The sequence below is a fragment of the Nerophis lumbriciformis genome, linkage group LG07, assembly GCF_033978685.3.
Source record: "Nerophis lumbriciformis linkage group LG07, RoL_Nlum_v2.1, whole genome shotgun sequence".
Classification (NCBI taxonomy): domain Eukaryota; kingdom Metazoa; phylum Chordata; class Actinopteri; order Syngnathiformes; family Syngnathidae; genus Nerophis; species Nerophis lumbriciformis.
In genome coordinates, this window is record NC_084554.2 from 56,533,876 (window position 1) to 56,554,375 (window position 20,500).

General features: G+C 38.0%; 1 protein-coding gene across 3 annotated transcripts in view; it reads left to right on the top strand.

Annotated features, from left to right (window-relative positions):
• snx16 (sorting nexin 16) overlaps window positions 1-20,500 on the top strand; it is a 49,110-nt gene that overhangs the window by 14,561 nt on the left and 14,049 nt on the right. For all 3 annotated transcript variants that reach the window (XM_061964864.1, XM_061964863.2, XM_061964862.2), the window contains exon 6: window positions 5,712-5,804. In XM_061964864.1, the coding sequence (XP_061820848.1) occupies window positions 5,712-5,804 (93 nt within the window). The remainder of the gene's footprint in view (window positions 1-5,711; window positions 5,805-20,500) is intronic.

A 20,500-nucleotide genomic window follows, 5' to 3' on the forward strand; every position in this document is an offset into this window, starting at 1 on the left:
AAGAAACGCCCTACTGCCCCCTACTGACCAATGTGAATACTGATAAATGTGTAATGACAGCTCCATTCAAACCAGAAAATAACACAAAAATGTGACACATTATGGGTGGGTCACATATGCATGTACAGTAGATGGCAGTATTGTCCTGTTTAAAAGTGTCACAACATTGCTGTTTACGGCAGACCAACTGCTTTACGGTAGACACTGTTGTTGTGTGTTGTCAACACGTCACTCAGCTCCGCCTGAATTTCGGGAGTTTTTCGGGAGAAAATTTGTCCCGGGAGGTTTTCGGGAGAGGCGCTGAATTTCGGGAGTCTCCCGGAAAATCCGGGAGGGTTGGCAAGTATGATATAAACGTGTAATTTGTGTATAAGTCAATTGTGTGGGCATTGACCGTCTATCTTACCTTTGTCCACCAGAGGGCGGTATTGATTCCCAAATACCTGTCATTAGATACTATGCAGTTTTTTGATTGAGACTTTTATTAGTAGATTGCACAGTACAGTACATATTCCGTACAATTCACCACTAAATGGTAACACCCCAATAAGTTTTTCAACTTGTTTAAGTCGGAGTCCACGTCAGTCAATTCACGGTACAAATATTGCATCCTGCGGTTTAGTCTTCTTGTTAAACTTGTCATGCACTTGGACCACCCTGGTTTAGACTAACATGACCCTATAAAGCCTACAGTGAGGCCACATGTGCAGCATAGAAGAAAAAAGGTACTATTTTGAGAATAAATGTAATAAAGAAATATTCTTCCAGTAGGAATGCAACGTTGAGTAACATGTGATATGAACTTGTTACATGCAACGTGAGATATGTCAAGCCTTTATTGGTCATCATTTTGAAAACTTTGGATTGAAAATGTAAGGTTTCAAAAAGTGTAAGATCATGAAAATGATGATAGACTTGACATATCTCACTTTGCATGTTAATATCACAGATGAGTTTACATTTGAAGTTAATGGCTTCTACACAATATTATCATTTCACATGTGTCATATAATGACTGAGAGACAATCTGGGTGCAGGAAAACAACTTTGCTCTGACTACAATTGAACCAAAATGCAAGCTTTTGACCACAAACTCTGTGCCATTGGTCTAGCAGCAGACGTGAAGTGGAGAGAGTACTGCCCAGTCACAATCTGTCTCTCTGACAAGACATTTATTATGCAGAAATGTACTGAGTAGTGATGGGTCCAGCAACACCGATGCATCGGCGCATGCGTCGAGCTCATAAAGCGAAACCCTGTGTCGGTGCGCGTACCGCTTTTAGAAAGTCACGTGACCCATCATGAGCTGTTTTGGTCACGTGACCGATACGCCAACTGTGTCGCCTCCTCTGTGCCCTGTGAGCGGCTCTTTTCTACAGCCGGAGAAATAATAACTAAGAAGAGAAATCGTCTAAAATGTAATACGTCGGATTTTTTTTTTTTTTTTTTTAAATAAAAATGTGTAAAAAATAAAATTAAAACAATTCCCAGTCCACAATCATCCACAACACGTTCTCTTAGATGTCCATGTTATGATACATGTTCACATTATTTATTGACTGTATCTAAAAAAGATAAACAATATATTTTTATTTAAATGAAGATATGAAATAATCCTAAATGAAATACAATGACTTGGTTTATATTATTGTATATACTAGGGCAGGGGTCACCAACGCGGTGCCCGCGGTCACCAGGTAGCCCGTAAGGACCAGATCAGTCGCCCGCTGGCCTGTTCTAAAAATAGCTCAAAGAGCAGCACTTACCAGTGAGCTGCCTCTATTTTTTAAATTTTATTTATTTACTAGCAAGCTGGTCTCGCTTTGCTCGACATTTTTAATTCTAAAAGAGACAAAACTCAAATAGAATTTGAAAATCCAAGAAAATATTTTAAAGACTTGGTCTTCACTTGGAATAAGCGGTAGAAAATGGATGGATGGATGGGTCTTCACTTGTTTAAATAAATTCATTTATTTTTGCTTCTTATTACTTTTAGAAATACAATTTTAGAGAAAAAATACAACCTTAAAAATGATTTTAGGATTTTTAAACAAATATACCTTTTTACCTTTTAAATTTCTTCCTCTTCTTTCCTGACAATTTAAATCAATGTTCAAGTAAAAAAAAAAATTTTATTGTAAAGAATAATAAATATTTTAGCTTCTGGTATTTCGACGAAGAATATTTGTGAATTTTTTTTTCAAACTTACTATGATTAAAATTCAAAAAAATTATTCTGGCAAATCTAGAAAATCTGTAGAATCAAATTTAAATCTTATTTCAAAGTATTTTGAATTTCTTTTAAAATTGTTGTTCTGGGAAATCTAGAAGAAATACTGATTTGTCTTTGTTAGAAATATAGCTTGGTCCAATTTGTTAAATATTCTAACAAAGTGCAGATTGGATTTTAACCAATTTAAAACATGTCATCAAAATTCTAAAATGTATCTTAATCAGGAAAAATTACTAATGATGTTCCATAAATTTTATTTTTTATTTTTTCAAAAAGATTCAAATGAGCTAGTTTTTCTCTTCTTTTTGTCGGTTGAATTTTGAATTTTAAAGAGTCGAAATTGAAGATAAACTATGTTTCAAAATGTTATTTTATTTATTTTTGTGTTTTCTCCTCTTTTAAACCGTTCAATTAAGTGTTTTTTTCATCATTTATTCCCTACAAAAAACCTTCCGTAAAAGGAAAAAAAAATGTACGACGGAATACCCATTTTTTTATATATATAAATGTATTTATTTAGCTATTCTTGTTTAAATCACACTTACGTGTAACTTACAAATGACAATATATTTATTTATTTAAGTGTGTATCAAACTGGTAGCCCTTGGCATTAATCAGTACCCAAGAAGTAGTTTTTGGTTTCAAAAAGGTTGGTGACCCCTGTACTAGGGCATCAAATCAGTGTCAGTTGAGTCGGTCCATAGGTTGCCTGTAGGGATTTTTAATGTCCAGCAGATGTCAGTATTTAGTGACACAGTATCGACACAGTATCAATACAGTTTTGCAATGTGTCGAAACGCTTCATGACGCCTCATCAACCCATCACTAGTACTGAGACATCCTGGATGAAAACCAACACTTCTCATCCAACCTGATGCAGTTTGACAGGTGCTGCAAAGAGGAATGGTTGAACGTGCCCAAAGATGGCTGTGCCAAGTTTGTGGCATCCTGTTCAAAAATACTTTTTAAATCTGCAATTAAAAAAATAAGTAAAACATTTTTTTCCACGTTGTCATCATGGGTTATGGTCTGTAGAACTTTGAGGACAAAAAACAATTCATTCCATTTTGCTATAAGACTGTAACATAACAAAATGTGGAAAGAGTGAAGTGAAAAAGTGAGTACTTCCCAGAAGCAGAAAAGTAAATGAAGCATGAACAGGCTTTTAGTTCATACAGACCTTGACAACGTGCAAACTCCATGAGAGTGACTTCATGTTCATGTCATCACATTACATGTGACTTCATGTCCTTTGTGTTCTTTGATATTTCCCTCTCACACACATGTTTATGTGTGTTATGGCTATGGGGTGTTTTTCCCCCTTGGCCTCAGTCTGGACCCCCTCTCCAGGGGGCCAGGCTTAGACTGAATTGTTTCTTTTCTCACCCCCAAACCCCCCACCTCCCCAAGCGTTTACCTGTTTCTCACCTTTTTTGTAAGGGGCGCCAGAAGTTGTCAGACCCGTCAACGATCCTGTTCTGTCTCCCTGTAATGTTTGATCCTGTTCTGTCTCCCTGTAATGTTTGATCATGTTCTGTCTCCCCGTAATGTTTGATCTTGTTCTGTCTCCCCACAATGTTTGATCCTGTTCTGTCTCCCCATAATGTTTGATCCTGTTCTGTCTCCCTGTAATGTTTGATCCTGTTCTGTCTCCCCGTAATGTTTGATCCTGTTCTGTTTCCCTGTAATTTTTGATCCTGTTCTGTCTCCCTGTAATGTTTGATCCTGATCTGTCTCCCCGAAATGTTTGATCCTGTTCTGTCTCCCCGAAATGTTGGATCCTGTTCTGTCTCCCTGCAATGTTTGATCCTGTTCTGTCTCCCTGTAATGTTTGATCCTGTTCTGTCTCCCCACAATGTTTGATCCTGTTCTGTCTCCCTGTAATGTTTGATCCTGTTCTGTCTCCCTTTAATGTTTGATCCTGTTCTGTCTCCCGTAATGTTTGATCCTGTTCTGTCTCCCCGTAAAGTTTGATCCTGTTCTGTCTCCCTGTAATGTTTGATCCTGTTCTGTCTCCCTGTAATGTTTGATCCTGTTCTGTCTCCCCGTAATGTTTGATCCTATTCTGTCTCCCTGTAATTTTTGATCCGGTTCTGTCTCCCCGTAATGTTTGATCCTGATCTGTCTCCCCGTAATGTTTGATCCTGTTCTGTCTCCCCACAATGTTTGATCCTGTTCTGTCTCCCTGTAATGTTTGATCCTGTTCTGTCTCCCTGTAATGTTTCATCCTGTTCTGTCTCCCCGTAATGTTTGATCCTGTTCTGTCTCCCTGTAGTGTTTGATCCTGTTCTGTCTCCCTGTGATGTTTGATCCTGTTCTGTCTCCTTGTAATGTTTGATCCTGTTCTGTCTCCCTGTAATGTTTGATCCTGTTCTGTCTCCCTTTAATGTTTGATCCTGTTCTGTCTCCCTGTAATGTTTGATCCTGTTCTGTCTCCCTGTAATGTTTGATCCTGTTCTGTCTCCTTGTAATGTTTGATCCTGTTCTGTCTCCCTGTAATGTTTGATCCTGTTCTGTCTCCCTTTAATGTTTGATCCTGTTCTGTCTCCCGTAATGTTTGATCCTGTTCTGTCTCCCTGTAATGTTTGATCCTGTTCTGTCTCCCTGTAATGTTTGATCCTGTTCTGTCTCCTTGTAATGTTTGATCCTGTTCTATCTCCCCATAATGTTTGATCCTGTTCTGTCTCCCCGTAATGTTTCATCCTATTCTGTCTCCCTGTAATTTTTGATCCGGTTCTGTCTCCCCGTAATGTTTGATCCTGTTCTGTCTCCCCACAATGTTTGATCCTGTTCTGTCTCCCTGTAATGTTTGATCCTGTTCTGTCTCCCTGTAATGTTTGATCCTGTTCTGTCACCCTGTAATGTTTGATCCTGTTCTGTCTCCCCATAATGTTGGATCCTGTTCTGTCTCCCCGTAATGTTTGATCCTGTTCTGTCTCCCTGTAATGTTTGTCTGATCTTGAATGGGATTGTTCTGAAAATCTTAATTTCCCGTGGGGGATTATTAAAGTATTTCTGGTTCTGATGAACACAGGAACAACCTTTTTGTTTGTTGTTTTAACATCAAACTATCTTTTCTTTGACCAAAATCCCTTCTGGAACCATGTCCACAGGTAAAAACTGCAACTATGCAGCATTTTCACTCTGCTTTTAATTGACTTCTTGCTAGCAATACACCTGTTTGCTCACCAGGTGCTTGAGTCTGATCACATGACCTCCAGACATGACATCACCTGCAAGCCAGCAATAGAACATTCCAGTTGGCATCACTTGGCAGCCCATTTAGGCAGTTATTATTGTGCACTATACTGGTGATGAGATGCATGAATGCTTCTGTTGCTACAGGATGTACCATGTTCACACCAGTGTTTGATAAGCACAGGATGTACCATGTTCACAGCAGTGTTTGATAAGCACAGGATGTACCATGTTCACACCAGTGTTTTGTGTTTTTGTCTGCATGTGCCTGGGATGTCAGTGGTGAGGGTGTGGACTCACGGTCTTGTGCTCAGGGCAAAGACGTGGAGTCACCTGCTGCAAAAGGTGATCAGGACGTCCCCAACAACAGCGGGTAAAGAAACATAACACACACAAAAACTATTCTTTATGCAGCACAGAGCAATAAGATTGGGTTTTTTGGGTTCTTTGTCAAGTTTCACATTTTTGTAAATAGAACACAAAGTGAGAATTCTGTCTTCAAACTGTTGATAGTGTTATAATGAGTACTGGTATTTCCTGGTGCCGTTTCCTAAATGGGTGATACATATTCTGGACAAATGATGCGGCTAACCTTTGCTTTTTGAATCCAGCTGACTGTCGTAATCATGACACGCTGCCACTTTCATTCAGGTGTCGCTGCTACGCATACAAAAAAAATAACCATCTTGGAATAATCACAAATAAGGCAGCAACACCACAGTAATGATGGTAACACAAATGTTTTCCTACTGAAAAGGCCCTCAAAGACACAGTAAGGACTTGTGTAGGTTTGAAGTGAACACACTTTACTCAGCACAGGACAATATTAACAACAACACTACTGAGGATTCTTTTATGTCTCAAACACATAAACTGCTACAATTGGTAAGACTAGTCTACCAGTCAGCTACCTATGGAAATAATGAACATTTACAGAAATATACTCATTTGTTTCAATAAAACAATGTGACACGCATATTTTGTCTAAATTCATAATATTCAAAATATTGAGATATTTATGGTATATCTATATCCAGCCAGAATATATTGGGATAAAAGTTACGACCACCATTACTCATACTTGCCAACCCTCCCGGATTTTCCGGGAGACTCCCGAAATTCAGCGCCTCTCCCGAAAACCTCCCGGGACAAATTTTCTCCCGAAAATCTCCCGAAATTCACCAGCATACCTGCCCAATCACGTTATAACTGTAGAATGATGGAGGGCGAGTTCTTGGTTTCTTATGTGGGTTTATTGTTAGGCAGTTTCATTAACATCCTCCCAGCGCGGCAACAACACACAACAACAGCAGTCACGTTTTTGTATACCGTAAAGCAGTTGGTCTGCCGTAAACAGCAATGTTGTGACACTCTTAAACAGGACAATACTGCCATCTAGTGCATTTGATGAAAGCACTTTTGTGCGTGCCACACAGCAATGCATCATCAGAGAGGGTGTTCAGCATGGTTCGAAAAATAGTGACAGAGAATAGAACAAGGATGGACAATTCAACCCTTAACTCAACAATGAGTAGATGAGTGTTATGTGTGTGTATATGTGTAAATAAATGAACACTGAAATTCAAGTATTTATATATGTCTTAATAAGGTTATCCAAAAAATAGTGCTCGATACCGTAGTAGAGCGCAATATATGTATGTGTGGGAAAAAAATCACAAGACTATTTCATCTCTACAGGCCTGTTTCATGAGGGTGGGTACCCTCAATCATCAGGAGATTTTAATGGGAGCATTCGCATACCATGGTTTATATAGGGCACAGAGTGGGTGGGTACAGGCTGGCGTAGGGGCGTGGTGATTGGCTCATGTGTTACCTAGGAGGTGTTTCCGTCTATGGCGGCATGTTGTTACAATTTCGCTGCGCTTGTTGAGGGATGACAGGTCTGGACGGTAAATAATAAACAGTTTCTCTTTCAAGCATAGGTTGCATCTTTTATTACCACTATTGTAAGGTGTGCTGGATGCAAGAATTTGCCATGTTATTGAATATTCAACATTATTGTCTTTGAGGTCCCAAATGTGTTTGCTGAGTTCTGTGGTATTTCGCAGGTTTTTGTTCCTGAAAGAAGCCTTGTGATTGTTCCATCTGGTTTTGAATTCTCCCTCGGTTAATCCTACATATGTGTCGGATGTGTTAATGTCCTTGCGTATTACCTTAGATTGGTAGACAACTGATGTTTGTAAGCACCCCCCGTTGAGAGGGCAATCAGGTTTCTTTCGATATATATATATATAATAAAATTAATATATATATATATATATAAAATTAATACATATATATATATACGTATATATATATATATATATATATATAGCTAGAATTCACTGAATGTCAAGTATTTGTTATATATATATATATATACAGATATATATATATATATATTACATATATATATATATATATCTATATATATATTATATATATATATATATATGAAATACTTGACTTGGTGAATTCTAGCTGTAAATATACTCCTCCCCTTTTAGCCACGCCCCCTCCCACCCCGACCACGCCCACCCCCATCCCCCTCCCCCCACCTCCCGAAATCGGAGGTCTCAAGGTTGGCAAGTATGCCATTACTTCTCTTCTCATAGGTCTTCTTCTCATGTTGTCTTCAGTTGTTGCTTCTTCTTTGAATGTGTTGGCTTACTTCTGTTCATGTGACAGTTCTGGCTTGGAGGACTAGAGTCCGGCACAGTGGGACACAACCCTTATGTGTGTGTAGTGTTGATGTTATCATACCAGTGTTTTTCAACCTTTTTTGAGCCAAGGCACGTTTTTTTCATTAAAAAAAAATACGGAGGCACACCACCAGCAGAAAAGGTTAAAAAATTAGAAACTCCACCAGGTTGTCGTGCCTTATTTTGAGTTTGTTGTTGTTTCCTGTGTGTAGTGCTTTAGTTTCTGTCTTGCGCTGTTATTTTGGTGACCCTTCCTGTTTTGTTGGCGTTCTCCTGTAGCAGCTTTACGCCTTCCTTTGAGTGCTATTGCCCGCACCTGCTTTGTTTTGGCAATCAAGACTATTTAAGCTGTGCGTACGCTATCCTTCTTTGTGGGGACATTGTTGATTGTCATGTCATGTACGGATGTGCTTTGTGGACGCCGTCTCTGCTCCACACGCTGTAAGTTTTTGCTGTCGTCCAGCATTCTGTTTTTGTTGACTTTGTAGCCAGTTCAGTTTTACTTTTGTTTTGCATAGCCATCCCTATGCTTCAGTACCGTATTTTCCGCACCATAAGGCGCCCTGGGTTAAAAGCCGCGCCTTCAATGAACGGCATATTTCAAAACTTTGTCCACCTATAAGCCGCCCCGTGTTATAAGCCGCATCTAACTGCGCTAAAGGAATGTCAAAAAAACAGTCAGATAGGTCAGTCAAACTTTAATAATATATTAAAAACCAGCGTTCTAACAACTCTGTTCACTCCCAAAATGTACGCAAATGTGCAATCACAAACATACGTATATCAACATGGACAGAGCTGCGTGAAAAAAGCCACCCGGCCTCTTCGCGTAAACTTAAACTTACCTTAACCACTCGCTCATCTTTTCTTCATCCATCCATCCCTTCGAGTTGGCTTTTATGATGACGCCGGCTGGAAAGGTCTCTTTTGGCAAGGTCTTCCTTTTGAATATCACCATGGGTGGAAGTTTCTGGCCATTAGCATGGCAAGCTAGAACCACAGTGAAGGATGACTTCTCATTCCCTGTGGTGCGAATATTCACCGTACGTGCTCCCGTTGTATCCACAGTGCGGTTCACAGGAATATCAGTTGCTGTGAAATAGTAATCCGTGTGCGGATGGAGAGATTGCGTCTTTTCATGAACCGGATACCTGTCGCTTAGTAGGAGCCATTTTGTGGTCTTTACAGATGTAAACACACAAAGGAAATGAAACGTACGGTATATCCGCGTGCTTTTTCTTCTTCTACGCGGGCGGGTGGTTGCTTACAGTAGAAGAAGAAGCGCTTCCTGTTCTATGGGGGCGGGTGCTTACCTTGGCGGTTGCTTGCGTAGAAGAAGAAGCGCTTCCTGTTCTACCGGGAAAAAAGATGGCGGCTGTTTACCGAAGTTGCGAGATCGAAACTTTATGAAAATGAATCGTAATATTAATCCATATATAAAGCGCACCGGGTTAAAAGCCGCACTGTCAGCTTTTGAGTAAATTTGTGGTTTTTAGGTGCGGCTAATAGTGCGGAAAATACGGTACCTTTTGTTCATTTTTGGTTTAAGCATTACATACCTTTTTACCTGCACGCCGTCCCCTGCTGTGCTCTGCATATCGGGATCACGACAAACCATCCTTGACACGTTCTGACTTCTACAAAGCAATGAACTACCTGCTGCCACCTACTGGTATGGAGTATTACATGGTTACCCTGCCGAGCTCTACACAGCACAGACATTAGACAACGGCACATTATTAGAATTATTGATTTGCAAAAAATATTTTTTGGACCAATTAGGTGAAGTTGCATCATTTCCCACGGCACACCAGACAATATCTCACGGCGCACTAGTTGAAGAACACTGGTAAAGGTCTAATGCAGTGGTTCTTAACCTGGGTTGGATGGAACCCAAGGGGTTCGGTGAGTCGGCCTCAGGGGTTCGGTGGAGGTCGAGACACACCCGACTCATCGTGTAAATAAAAACTTCTCCCTATCGGCGTATTACGGATACGACAACAGCAGAAGTCAGACTGATTTGCAGGTGTGTCATTTGTTGTGAGTTTATGCACTGTGTTGCTTTTGTTCTTTGAACAAGGTGATGTTCATGCACGCTTCATTTTGTGCACCAGTAATAAAACATGATAACACTTTAGTATGGGGAACATATTCACCATTAATTAGTTGCTTATTAACATGCAAATTAGTAACATATTGGCTCTTAACTAGTCATTATTAAGTACTTATTAATGCCTTATTTGGCATGGCCTTATTATAACCCTAACCCTCTAACCCAGGGGTGCTCACACTTTTTCTGCAGGCGAGCTACTTTTCAATTGATCAAGTCGTGGGGATCTACCTCATTCATATATATAATTTATATTTACTTATTTATGAAATATATGTTTTTGTTAACAAGTTAAAGGTGTTTAATGATAATGCAAGCATGTTTAACACATATAGTTAATATTGTTGATTCATTAAAGGTGTCTAATGATAATACAAGTATGTTTAATACATATAGTTAATATTGTTAACAAGTTAAAGGTGTTTAATGATAATACAAGCATGTTTAACACATATAGTTAATATTGTTAACAAGTTAAAGGTGTTTAAAGATAATACAAGCATGTTTAACACATATAGTTAATATTGTTAACAAGTTAAAGGTGTTTAAAGATAATACAAGCATGTTTAACACATATAGTTAATATTGTTAACAAGTTAAAGGTGTTTAAAGATAATGCAAGCATGTTTAACACATATAGTTAATATTGTTAACAAGTTAAAGGTGTTTAAAAATAATACAAGCATGTTTAACACAAATAGTTAATATTGTTAACAACTTAAAGGTGTTTAAAGATAATACAAGCATGTTTAACACATATAGTTAATATTGTTAATAAGTTAAAGGTGTTTAAAGATAATACAAGCATGTTTAACACATATAGTTAATATTGTTAATTCATTAAAGGTGTTTAATGATAATACAAGTATGTTTAATACATATAGTTGATATTGTTAACAAGTTAAAGGTGTTTAAAGATAATGCAAGCATGTTTAACACATATAGTTAATATTGTTAACAAGTTAAAGGTGGTTAAAAATAATACAAGCATGTTTAACACAAATAGTTAATAATGTTAACAACTTAAAGGTGTTTAAAGATAATACAAGCATGTTTAACACATATAGTTAATATTGTTAATAAGTTAAAGGTGTTTAAAGATAATACAAGCATGTTTAAAGTTAAAGTTAAAGTACCAATGATTGTCACACACACACACTAGGTGTGGCGAAATTATTCTCTGCATTTAACCCATCACCCTTGATCACCCCCTGGGAGGTGAGGGGAGCAGTGGGCAGCAGCGGTGGCCGCGCCCGGGAATCATTTTTGGTGATTTAACCCCCAATTCCAACCCTCGATGCTGAGTGCCAAGCAGGGAGGTAATGGGTCCCATTTTTATAGTCTTTGGTATGACTCGGCCGGGGTTTGAACCCACAACCTACCGATCTCAGGGCGGACACTCTAACCACTAGGCCACTGAGTACATATAGTTAATATTGTTAACAAGTTAAAGGTGTTTAAAGATAATACAAGCATGTTTAACACAAATAGTTAATATTGTTAACAACTTAAAGGTGTTTAAAGATAATACAAGCATGTTTAACACATATAGTTAATATTGTTAACAAGTTAAAGGTGTTTAAAGATAATACAAGCATGTTTAACACATATAGATTCCTTTCTTCCATGAAGACAAGAATATAAGTTGGTGTATTACCTGATTCCGATGACATTCGAAAATGGAGGAGAAAAAAAGTCCTCCTTGCTGTCCAATACCACATGAAAGTGGTTGGTTTTTGGCATCTTATTTGTCCAGCTTCCGTACTCCTTTGTATACACTTTACAAGAAATACATTGTCGGCAAACTCCGTAGCTTGCTAGCTTTTTGCACGCCAACTTTCTGAGACTCTTATTTTGGTAGCACAGGCAGGATGAAGCAGAGCTTTTATTGTGCAACTGTGCAGTCGGTCTTTGGAGTTTTGACGACAGGTACGGCGCCAGAGTCTGTTGAAATAAAGTGTTTCTCGCCTTCCATTCGGTAATTTTAATGAGCTGGCAGCAGCCAGCGTCATCTCAGAAGACCCTCGGGTGCCGTGAATGTCAATCAAGTGACGAAAGTGACGTCATAGTGAAGATTTATGATCGCTCATTTTTAGGACTATTTTTTTAATGCCTGGCTGGTGATCGACTGACACACCCTCCGAGATCGACCGGTAGCTCGCGATCGACGTAATGAGCACCCCTGCTCTAACCCTAACCAAAAAACTCCAAATGAAGTCTTTGTTACTTAGAATATTTTCCCCATACTAAACTGTTATCAAAAACATATAACTTTGTCTTGAATTTGAAAACATTTTTATATTTCACTAAAGAAGGGTTGGGTGAATGTGCATATGAAACTGGTAGGGTTCGGTACCTCCAACAAGGTTAAGAACCACTGGTCTAATGTTTTTGATCAGTGTGGGGTGCAGGTTACATAACACTTTAGATACAGACAGTATGTGTGTGTACTCCCAATACACAATTTGAGGAGCATACTATCAGACTTTGAGTTAAAAAGACAACAATTTAGATTTATTGTGAAGTTGGAACAAAAGGCCCCAGTTGGGCGTAACGGCCCATATTTGAGGTGTTTTGGCCTTTTATGTACAAGAAAATGTCATGTCTGTGTGATCATCTTTTGTTTTAGTAATGTTCGGTTTAAATTTTGGACTTTTTGTGCACTTTTGTTTTGTTTTGTCACCATAGCAACCATTAGTTTCACCTGTCACGTCACGCACCTGTTCCACGTTTGGACTCATTGTGCACTCTTGTCACCATAGCAACCATTAGTTTTCACCTGTCACGTCACGCACCTGTTTCACGTTTTGAGTCACGCACCTGCTTTCACTAATCATGTCCATAGTATTTAAGTTCATTCATTTTCTGTTGTTCGTGCTGACGACATCCCCGCATTTATGCTCCTGCACTCTCTCCACACCCTGATGACCCTTGCTACTCTTTTTTTCATGCCGGTTCCATGCCAAGTAAGTTTTTGTTTATTAAGCCACAGTTAGTGTTTTGTTTAATTGTTCATAGTTTCTGCCAATGTGCAAGTTTTGTGTTTATAGTCTAGTTTTGTACCTCCGCCCCTGTGCGCGCTTTTCGTTTATTCCTTTTTTGATAGTTTAAATAAATCATGTACGCACCTTCAAGCCTTGACCAGTCCAGTTCATTTGCACCACGGGAGAACAAACCAAGCCAAAGTCCAAGTCATGACAGAAAATACTTATCAATTTCAATGACACTTCTATTTTTACAGTTGGTGGGCTTCTTCTTCCTGTATTTTAAAAATGTGTTTTAGTTCGTCTTATTTAAGTTTTTAAACATTTAACATATGTTTTATTTAATAAGTGGGCAACAATTTTTTAGAACATAATGACGTTAAATTCACAAATATTAGTGACCAGAGGTGGGTAGTAACGTGCTACATTTACTCCGTTACATCTACTTGAGTAACTTTTGGGATAAATTAAGAGTAGTTTTGATGCAACATACTTTTACTTGAGTATATTTATAGAGAAGAAACGCTACTTTTACTCCGCTACTTTTATCTACATTCAGCTCGCTACTCGCTACTGATTTTTATCGATCTGTTAATGCACGCTTTGTTTGTTTTGGTCTGTCAGACAGACCTTCATAGTGCCTGCGTTTCAACAAATACAGTCACTGGTGACGTTCACTCCGTTCCACCAATCAGATGCAGTCACTGGTGACGTTGGACCAATCAAACAGAGCCAGGCGGTCACATGACCTGACTTAAACAAGTTGAAAAACTTATTGGGGTGTTACCATTTAGTGGTCAATTGTACGGAATATGTACTGTACTGTGCAATCTACTAATAAAAGTTCCAATCAATCAATCAAAAGTGTGAAGGAAAAAAGACCCTTTTTTATTTCAACCGTACATCCCGTCAAAAGCCTAAAGACTGACTGCACAGTTCCTGTCTTCACAATAAAAGTGCCGCTCCATCGCGCTTGCGCTTTCAAAACAAGAGTCTCCGAAAGCCAGCGCAAACAAGCTAGCAAGCTACGGAGTTTGCCGCCAATGTATTTCTTGTAAAGTGTATAAAAACGAATATGGAAGCTGGACAAATAAGATGCCAAAAACCAACCACTTTCATGTGGTATTAGACAGAAAGGAGGAACTTTTTTTCTCCTCCATTTGAAAACGTGGACGTTATCATCACTACTGTCTGATTACAATCAATGCAAGTCATCAGAATCAGGTAATACACCAACTTATATTCTTGTCTTCATGAAAGAAAGGAATCTATATGTGTTAAACATGCATGTATATTCATTAAAACACCTTTAACATGTAAACAAAAACGGCAAAATAAATAAATATAAATTATATACTGTATATATATATATATACATATAAATGTGTGTGTGTGTATATATATATATATATATATAAATGAGCCGTCGGCCCCAAGACAGAGCGACTCCAAAACCAATAAAGGCTGTAACTGTCGAAAGAAACCTGATTGCCCTCTCAACGGGGGGTGCTTACAAACATCAGTTGTCTACCAATCTAAGGTAACACGCAAGGACATTAACACATCCGACACATATGTAGGATTAACCGAGGGAGAATTCAAAACCAGATGGAACAACCACAAGGCTTCTTTCAGGAACCAAAACCTGCGAAATACCACAGAACTCAGCAAACACATTTGGGACCTCAAAGACAATAATGTTGAATATTCAATAACATGGCAAATTCTTGCATCCAGCACACCTTACAATAGTGGTAATAAAAGATGCAACCTATGCTTGAAAGAGAAACTGTTTATTATTTACCGTCCAGACCTGTCATCCCTCAACAAGCGCAGCGAAATTGTAACAGCATGCCGCCACAGACGGAAACACCTCCTAGGTAACACATGAGCCAATCACCACGCCCCTACGCCAGCCTGTACCCACCCACTCTGTGCCCTATACAAACCATGGTATGCGAATGCTCCCATTAAAATCTCCTGATGATTGAGGGTACCCCCCCTCATGAAACAGGCCTGTAGAGATGAAATAGTCTTGTGATTTTTTTTCCCACACATACATATATTGCGCTCTACTACGGTATCGAGCACTATTTTTTGGATAACCTTATTAAGACATATATATATATATATATACATATATATATATATATATATATATATATATGATATGTGTGTGTATGTTACTCATCAGTTACTCAGTACTTGAGTAGTTTTTTCACAACATACTTTTTACTTTTACTCAAGTAAATATTTGGGTGACTACTCCTTACTTTTACTTGAGTAATAAATCTCTAAAGTAACAGTACTCTTACTTGAGTACAATTTCTGGCTACTCTACCCACCTCTGTTAGTGACTAAATGCAATTGTAGCAAGCATAATGTATCAGTGAGTTTTTCTTGCCTCATAAATGTAAAGAAATGGACAAAAGACTTGCTGCATAAGTTTGGCACACAAACTGCTGCAAAGTATGTGAAAGTGTAGTATGACTGCAGGAATGAAACTTGCAGGCAGAAGGATTGAATCAAGTATATATCAAATGTATTGTGCCTGTTGAACAGATGTCTCCACACCATTTTCCTCACACGCTAAAAGCTCAACTGCTGACTTCCATTGCTGCTTTGTCATCTCTTCATGATGTAGACCCCTCACACTCTGCCAAGGCCAATATCTCAACTCTTATTTTGTATTACAATGGTTATCAAAAGTAGCCATTTGACAAATGTGATTGATAACAACAAATCTGCATTTTAATCATGTAAAGTTGCAGACCAATCACACAAATGGTGCTGGAACTCAAGCAAGGCAGCGTGGGTCAGTGCAGAAGTTGTATGACTGAGGAGAATGTTGTGCTTACTGACAACATTCCTCTTCCAAATACACCTTAACTCTGAGCACGTTTGCAGCAAATAAATGAAGTGCATTCAATTAAAACATTGAAACAAAATTCGGGTATGACATTCTGACGATAGAATTGCATTTAAGTCACGCAAGTGTCTGCGTCGAGGTACTCGATGTCCGTCCTTGGCAGTCAGCAGGCAGAGACTGGACACAAACACTTGATACGAGACCACTCGCAATCTTGGATTTGCAAGTTGTCCCTTTGCACAGATAGAAAAGTACAACTTCAGCACAATTGATAATAACTATAGCAACAGCCTTTAAGCATAAGAGTTGTGTGATATTATATATTATATGGAATATACATACTTGCCAACCTTGAGACCTCCAATTTCGGGAGGTGGGGGGTGGGGGCGGGGTCAAGGGGCGTGTTTGGGGGCGGGGGCGTGGTTACGAGGGGAGGAGTATATTTACAGCTAGAATTCACCAAGTCAAGTATTTCATATATATATATATATATATTAAGGCTGCAGCTAACGATTATTTTTCTATCGATTAATCTATAGATTATTTTTCGATTAATCGGTTAATCTATAGATTTTTTTTCGATTAATCTATAGATTATTTTTCCTTTCATCGATTATTTTTTTATTTAAAATGAAGATGAAAAAATAAATGTAGGCCAGTTTTTTCAAAAGGCATGACATATATTTACAAAAAAAAGTCAACATTGACAACAACATGACAAAATATTCTGTAACAATGTAAACATTTAAAACTTTTAACATTTAACAAAATTAAAAGTAGCTTATTTGCTTTTTAATGTACAAATATAAAAGTAAACATCCAGTGCAAATCTAAATATTCTGCAATAGTATAAGCATTTCAAAAGTAAAAGTATTGCTTATTTTGCTTTAAAATGTGCAAAAATAAAGATAAACATCCAATACAAAAAAGTGCAAAATGAAATATTCTGTAACAGTGTATGTAAGTGTAAACATTTCAACAAAAGTAAAAGTATTGCTTATTTTGCTTAATAACACAACAATGATAGTATGATTAAAGTGAAAGTTAATTGTTGGTTTGTACATAGTATATGTAACTGTTAATGTTGTAAAAGGTATTTGCACAACTAATTAACGTTAGCGTTAGCGTCTTTGTAAACACTGAACAGGCACGCGAAACGGTGTTTTAGTTTATGAATTTACAACGCAGATACAAATGACACATTCATGTTTTTGTGTAATGATGACAACGTATACTCACGCGGACGATTGACTAGTTGATGGTGATGGCAAGAACGCTGTCAGGTGTTTTCTTTTCAAATGTTCCTTCATAGCCGTTGTGCTGCTATGATAGGCCATTTCCGCTCCACACAGTGTGCATACAACAACTGTCAAGTGTTTTGCTTTTTTCGCTGTGCTTATCCCACACTTGAAGGGATGTACCAATGCTGAATGTGGCTTCTGGATTTCACTCAAAAGACCAGACCGTAGTTACTTTTTCCTTTTATTTTCCTTTAGTTTGCAACAGTTTTTCCAACGAAGAAACAGCTTATTTTTTCTCCTTTAGTCTTTTTAGCAGTGTTAGTAGACTTTAGTAGACTTTAGTTTCTTTAGCTGTCATTAGCTGTCTTTAGTAGCCTTTAGTAGCCTTTAGCTTCTTTAGTAGGTGAAAAACCTTTAAGGACAAAACACCACAAGATTAACATGCTGTAAAAAATCAATCAATTATCAATCCCATGATTTACAATTATTAATTAGGCTATCAAACTCTTAACCATTAAACAAGTGCAAGGTAATGGACACATCTTTTCCCTTTAAGTTAAAACAGATTTTAAATAAATTGTCTCAACATAAATGCACCAAGATACATATAAAATACATTTAAACCCAGAAACACAATAGATAAATGCAGCAGAAAACCCAATATGCAAATACATAAATACCTAACCAATTAACCACCTATTTAGATACATATTTAAAATCCATATTCAATATAAATATATTATTAATTTAGCAGTGAAACACTCAATCTTAAACGCTGTCTACTGGTAGAAAAATGCCCCTTTTTCTATGCCCTCACCAGCAGCCAATGATCCAACACACTTAAATCCAACACTTTAAGTTGTCATGTCTGTGTAATCATGTTTTGTCTTAGTCATGTTTTGTTTAGTTTCTGGCTTTTTCACTCCCTTGTCTTGTCACCATAGTTACCCATTAGTTTCACCTGTCATGTCACGCACCTGTTTTGAGTCACGCACCTGTTGTTAATCATGTCTGTGTTATTTAAGCTTTTCATTTTCTGTTGTTCGTCCTGGAGTCATAGCCTTTCTCACCCTGCTATCCTCGCGTTTCAAGCCCTGTTCATGATCCCATGCCACAGTAAGTTTGTTTATTAAGCCACAGTTAGTGTTTTGTTTAATTGTTCATAGTTTCTGCCGATGTGCAAGTTTTGTGTTTTATAGTCTAGTTTTGTACCTCCGCCCCTGTGCCCGCTTTTTGTTTGATCCTTTCTTTGTAATTATAGTGTTAAATAAATCATGTACCCACCTTCAAGCCATGTCCGATCCAAATTCTCTTGCATCTTGGGAAAACAAAAACTCCACAGTCCAAGTCATGACAGAAGTTGAGCGACTTCACCCTCCTGATGAAGCAAACTGCTCCAACATTTATCAAACTAAGCAAAGAATATCAACACTTCCTTACTAAACAACAGTTACACAAAACAGCGTGTGTATTTAGCCTCCAGACTAAGCTTTTAGTTTTGGTACACTTTTGTCACAACTCTTGGTTATCTGTAATGAACTAAACCTTTTTCCACTCTGCGCTGGCGTCTTTTGTACTCCTTGATTTGACAAAGCGGTCTAATTACCGGGCTCGCGCACCAGCAGATGAGACGGGAGCGCCCCGCATTATACCTGCGCATGAACGTAAACTGATCGGCTCTGATCATATAAGCCGACTGGCCGAAATAATGCCGAATTATATACATTTCCTGGGGTTGCCTAGGTGAATAGGGATGCGGATGTGCTCTAAGATAAAATATAATTTTATTAAGTGGGGTTTGGCTGGTTGCTCAGCAGCCACGGTTGCGAGCTCGCGCGTCAGCTGACGAGACAGCTGTTCGCCGCTACAACATTATTAGGCCGTTTATTGAAATACTCCCACACTTTTGACGACTTTTGGCGTGCTTTTTTTCCCTCGCTCGCACCGCTCGCATCATCTGCTTTGCGCTCCGCCATGACGGTAGTGTGACGTAAATATGCGACGCGTCGACACACAAAAATGACGTCGACGTATTTACGTAACCGATGACGTGGACTACGTCGACGCGTCGTTTCAGCCTTAATATATATATATATCCCCGCGACCCCGAAGGGAATAAGCGGTAGAAAATGGATGGATGGATGGATATATATGTATATATATATATATATATATATATATATATATATATATATATATATATATATATATATATATATATATATATGAAATAATTGACTTTCAGTGAATTCTAGCTATAAATATATATTTATTATATATATATATATATATATATATATATATATATATATATATATATATATATATATATATATATATATATATATATATATATATATATATATATATAAAGAAATACTTGAATTTCAGTGTTCATTTATTTACACATATACACACACATAACACTCATCTACTCATTGTTGAGTTAAGGGTTGAATTGTCCATCCTTGTTCTATTCTCTGTCACTATCTTTCTAACCATGCTGAACTCTGATGATGCATTGCTGTGTGGCACGCACAAAAGGGCTTTCATCAAATGCACTAGATGGCAGTATTGTCCTGTTTAAGAGTGTCACAACATTGCTGTTTACGGCAGACCAACTGCTTTACTGTAGACGTTGTTTCTATTGTTGGAAAGCGGACTCAGGTCCGCATGGAGCTGGAGGGGGCGTGGCCTCCAGCTCGGCCTGAATTTCGGGAGATTTTCTGGAGAAAATTTGTCCCGGAAGGGTTTCGGGAGAGGCGCTGAATTTCGGGAGTCTCCCGGAAAATCCAGGAGGGTTGGCAAGTATGGGTATATATTACCATTTTGAACTGGTAAAATACAGTGTTTTGGGAGGGGAGGGGATATAACTTCCCTATTTGACAAAGAAAAGCACCTGATTCATAAGTCATTCTCTCGAACGCTGCTAATTGATCTTTGATTAAATATTTTCTAAAGTTGACCCTCCCATTTAAAAGACAAAATTAAATATGATTGGATTTTGTTTCTGTCAAATTGAGATTTGTTGACTAAATTGTCAGTTGATTTCTGTCTCAGTCAACATGCATTTGTGTTTTTGTGTGGTTTTGAATTTTTTTATTAATCAGTCCAACAGAACAATACACAATAATACAATAACAAGACAATTCCAATTCCAAAA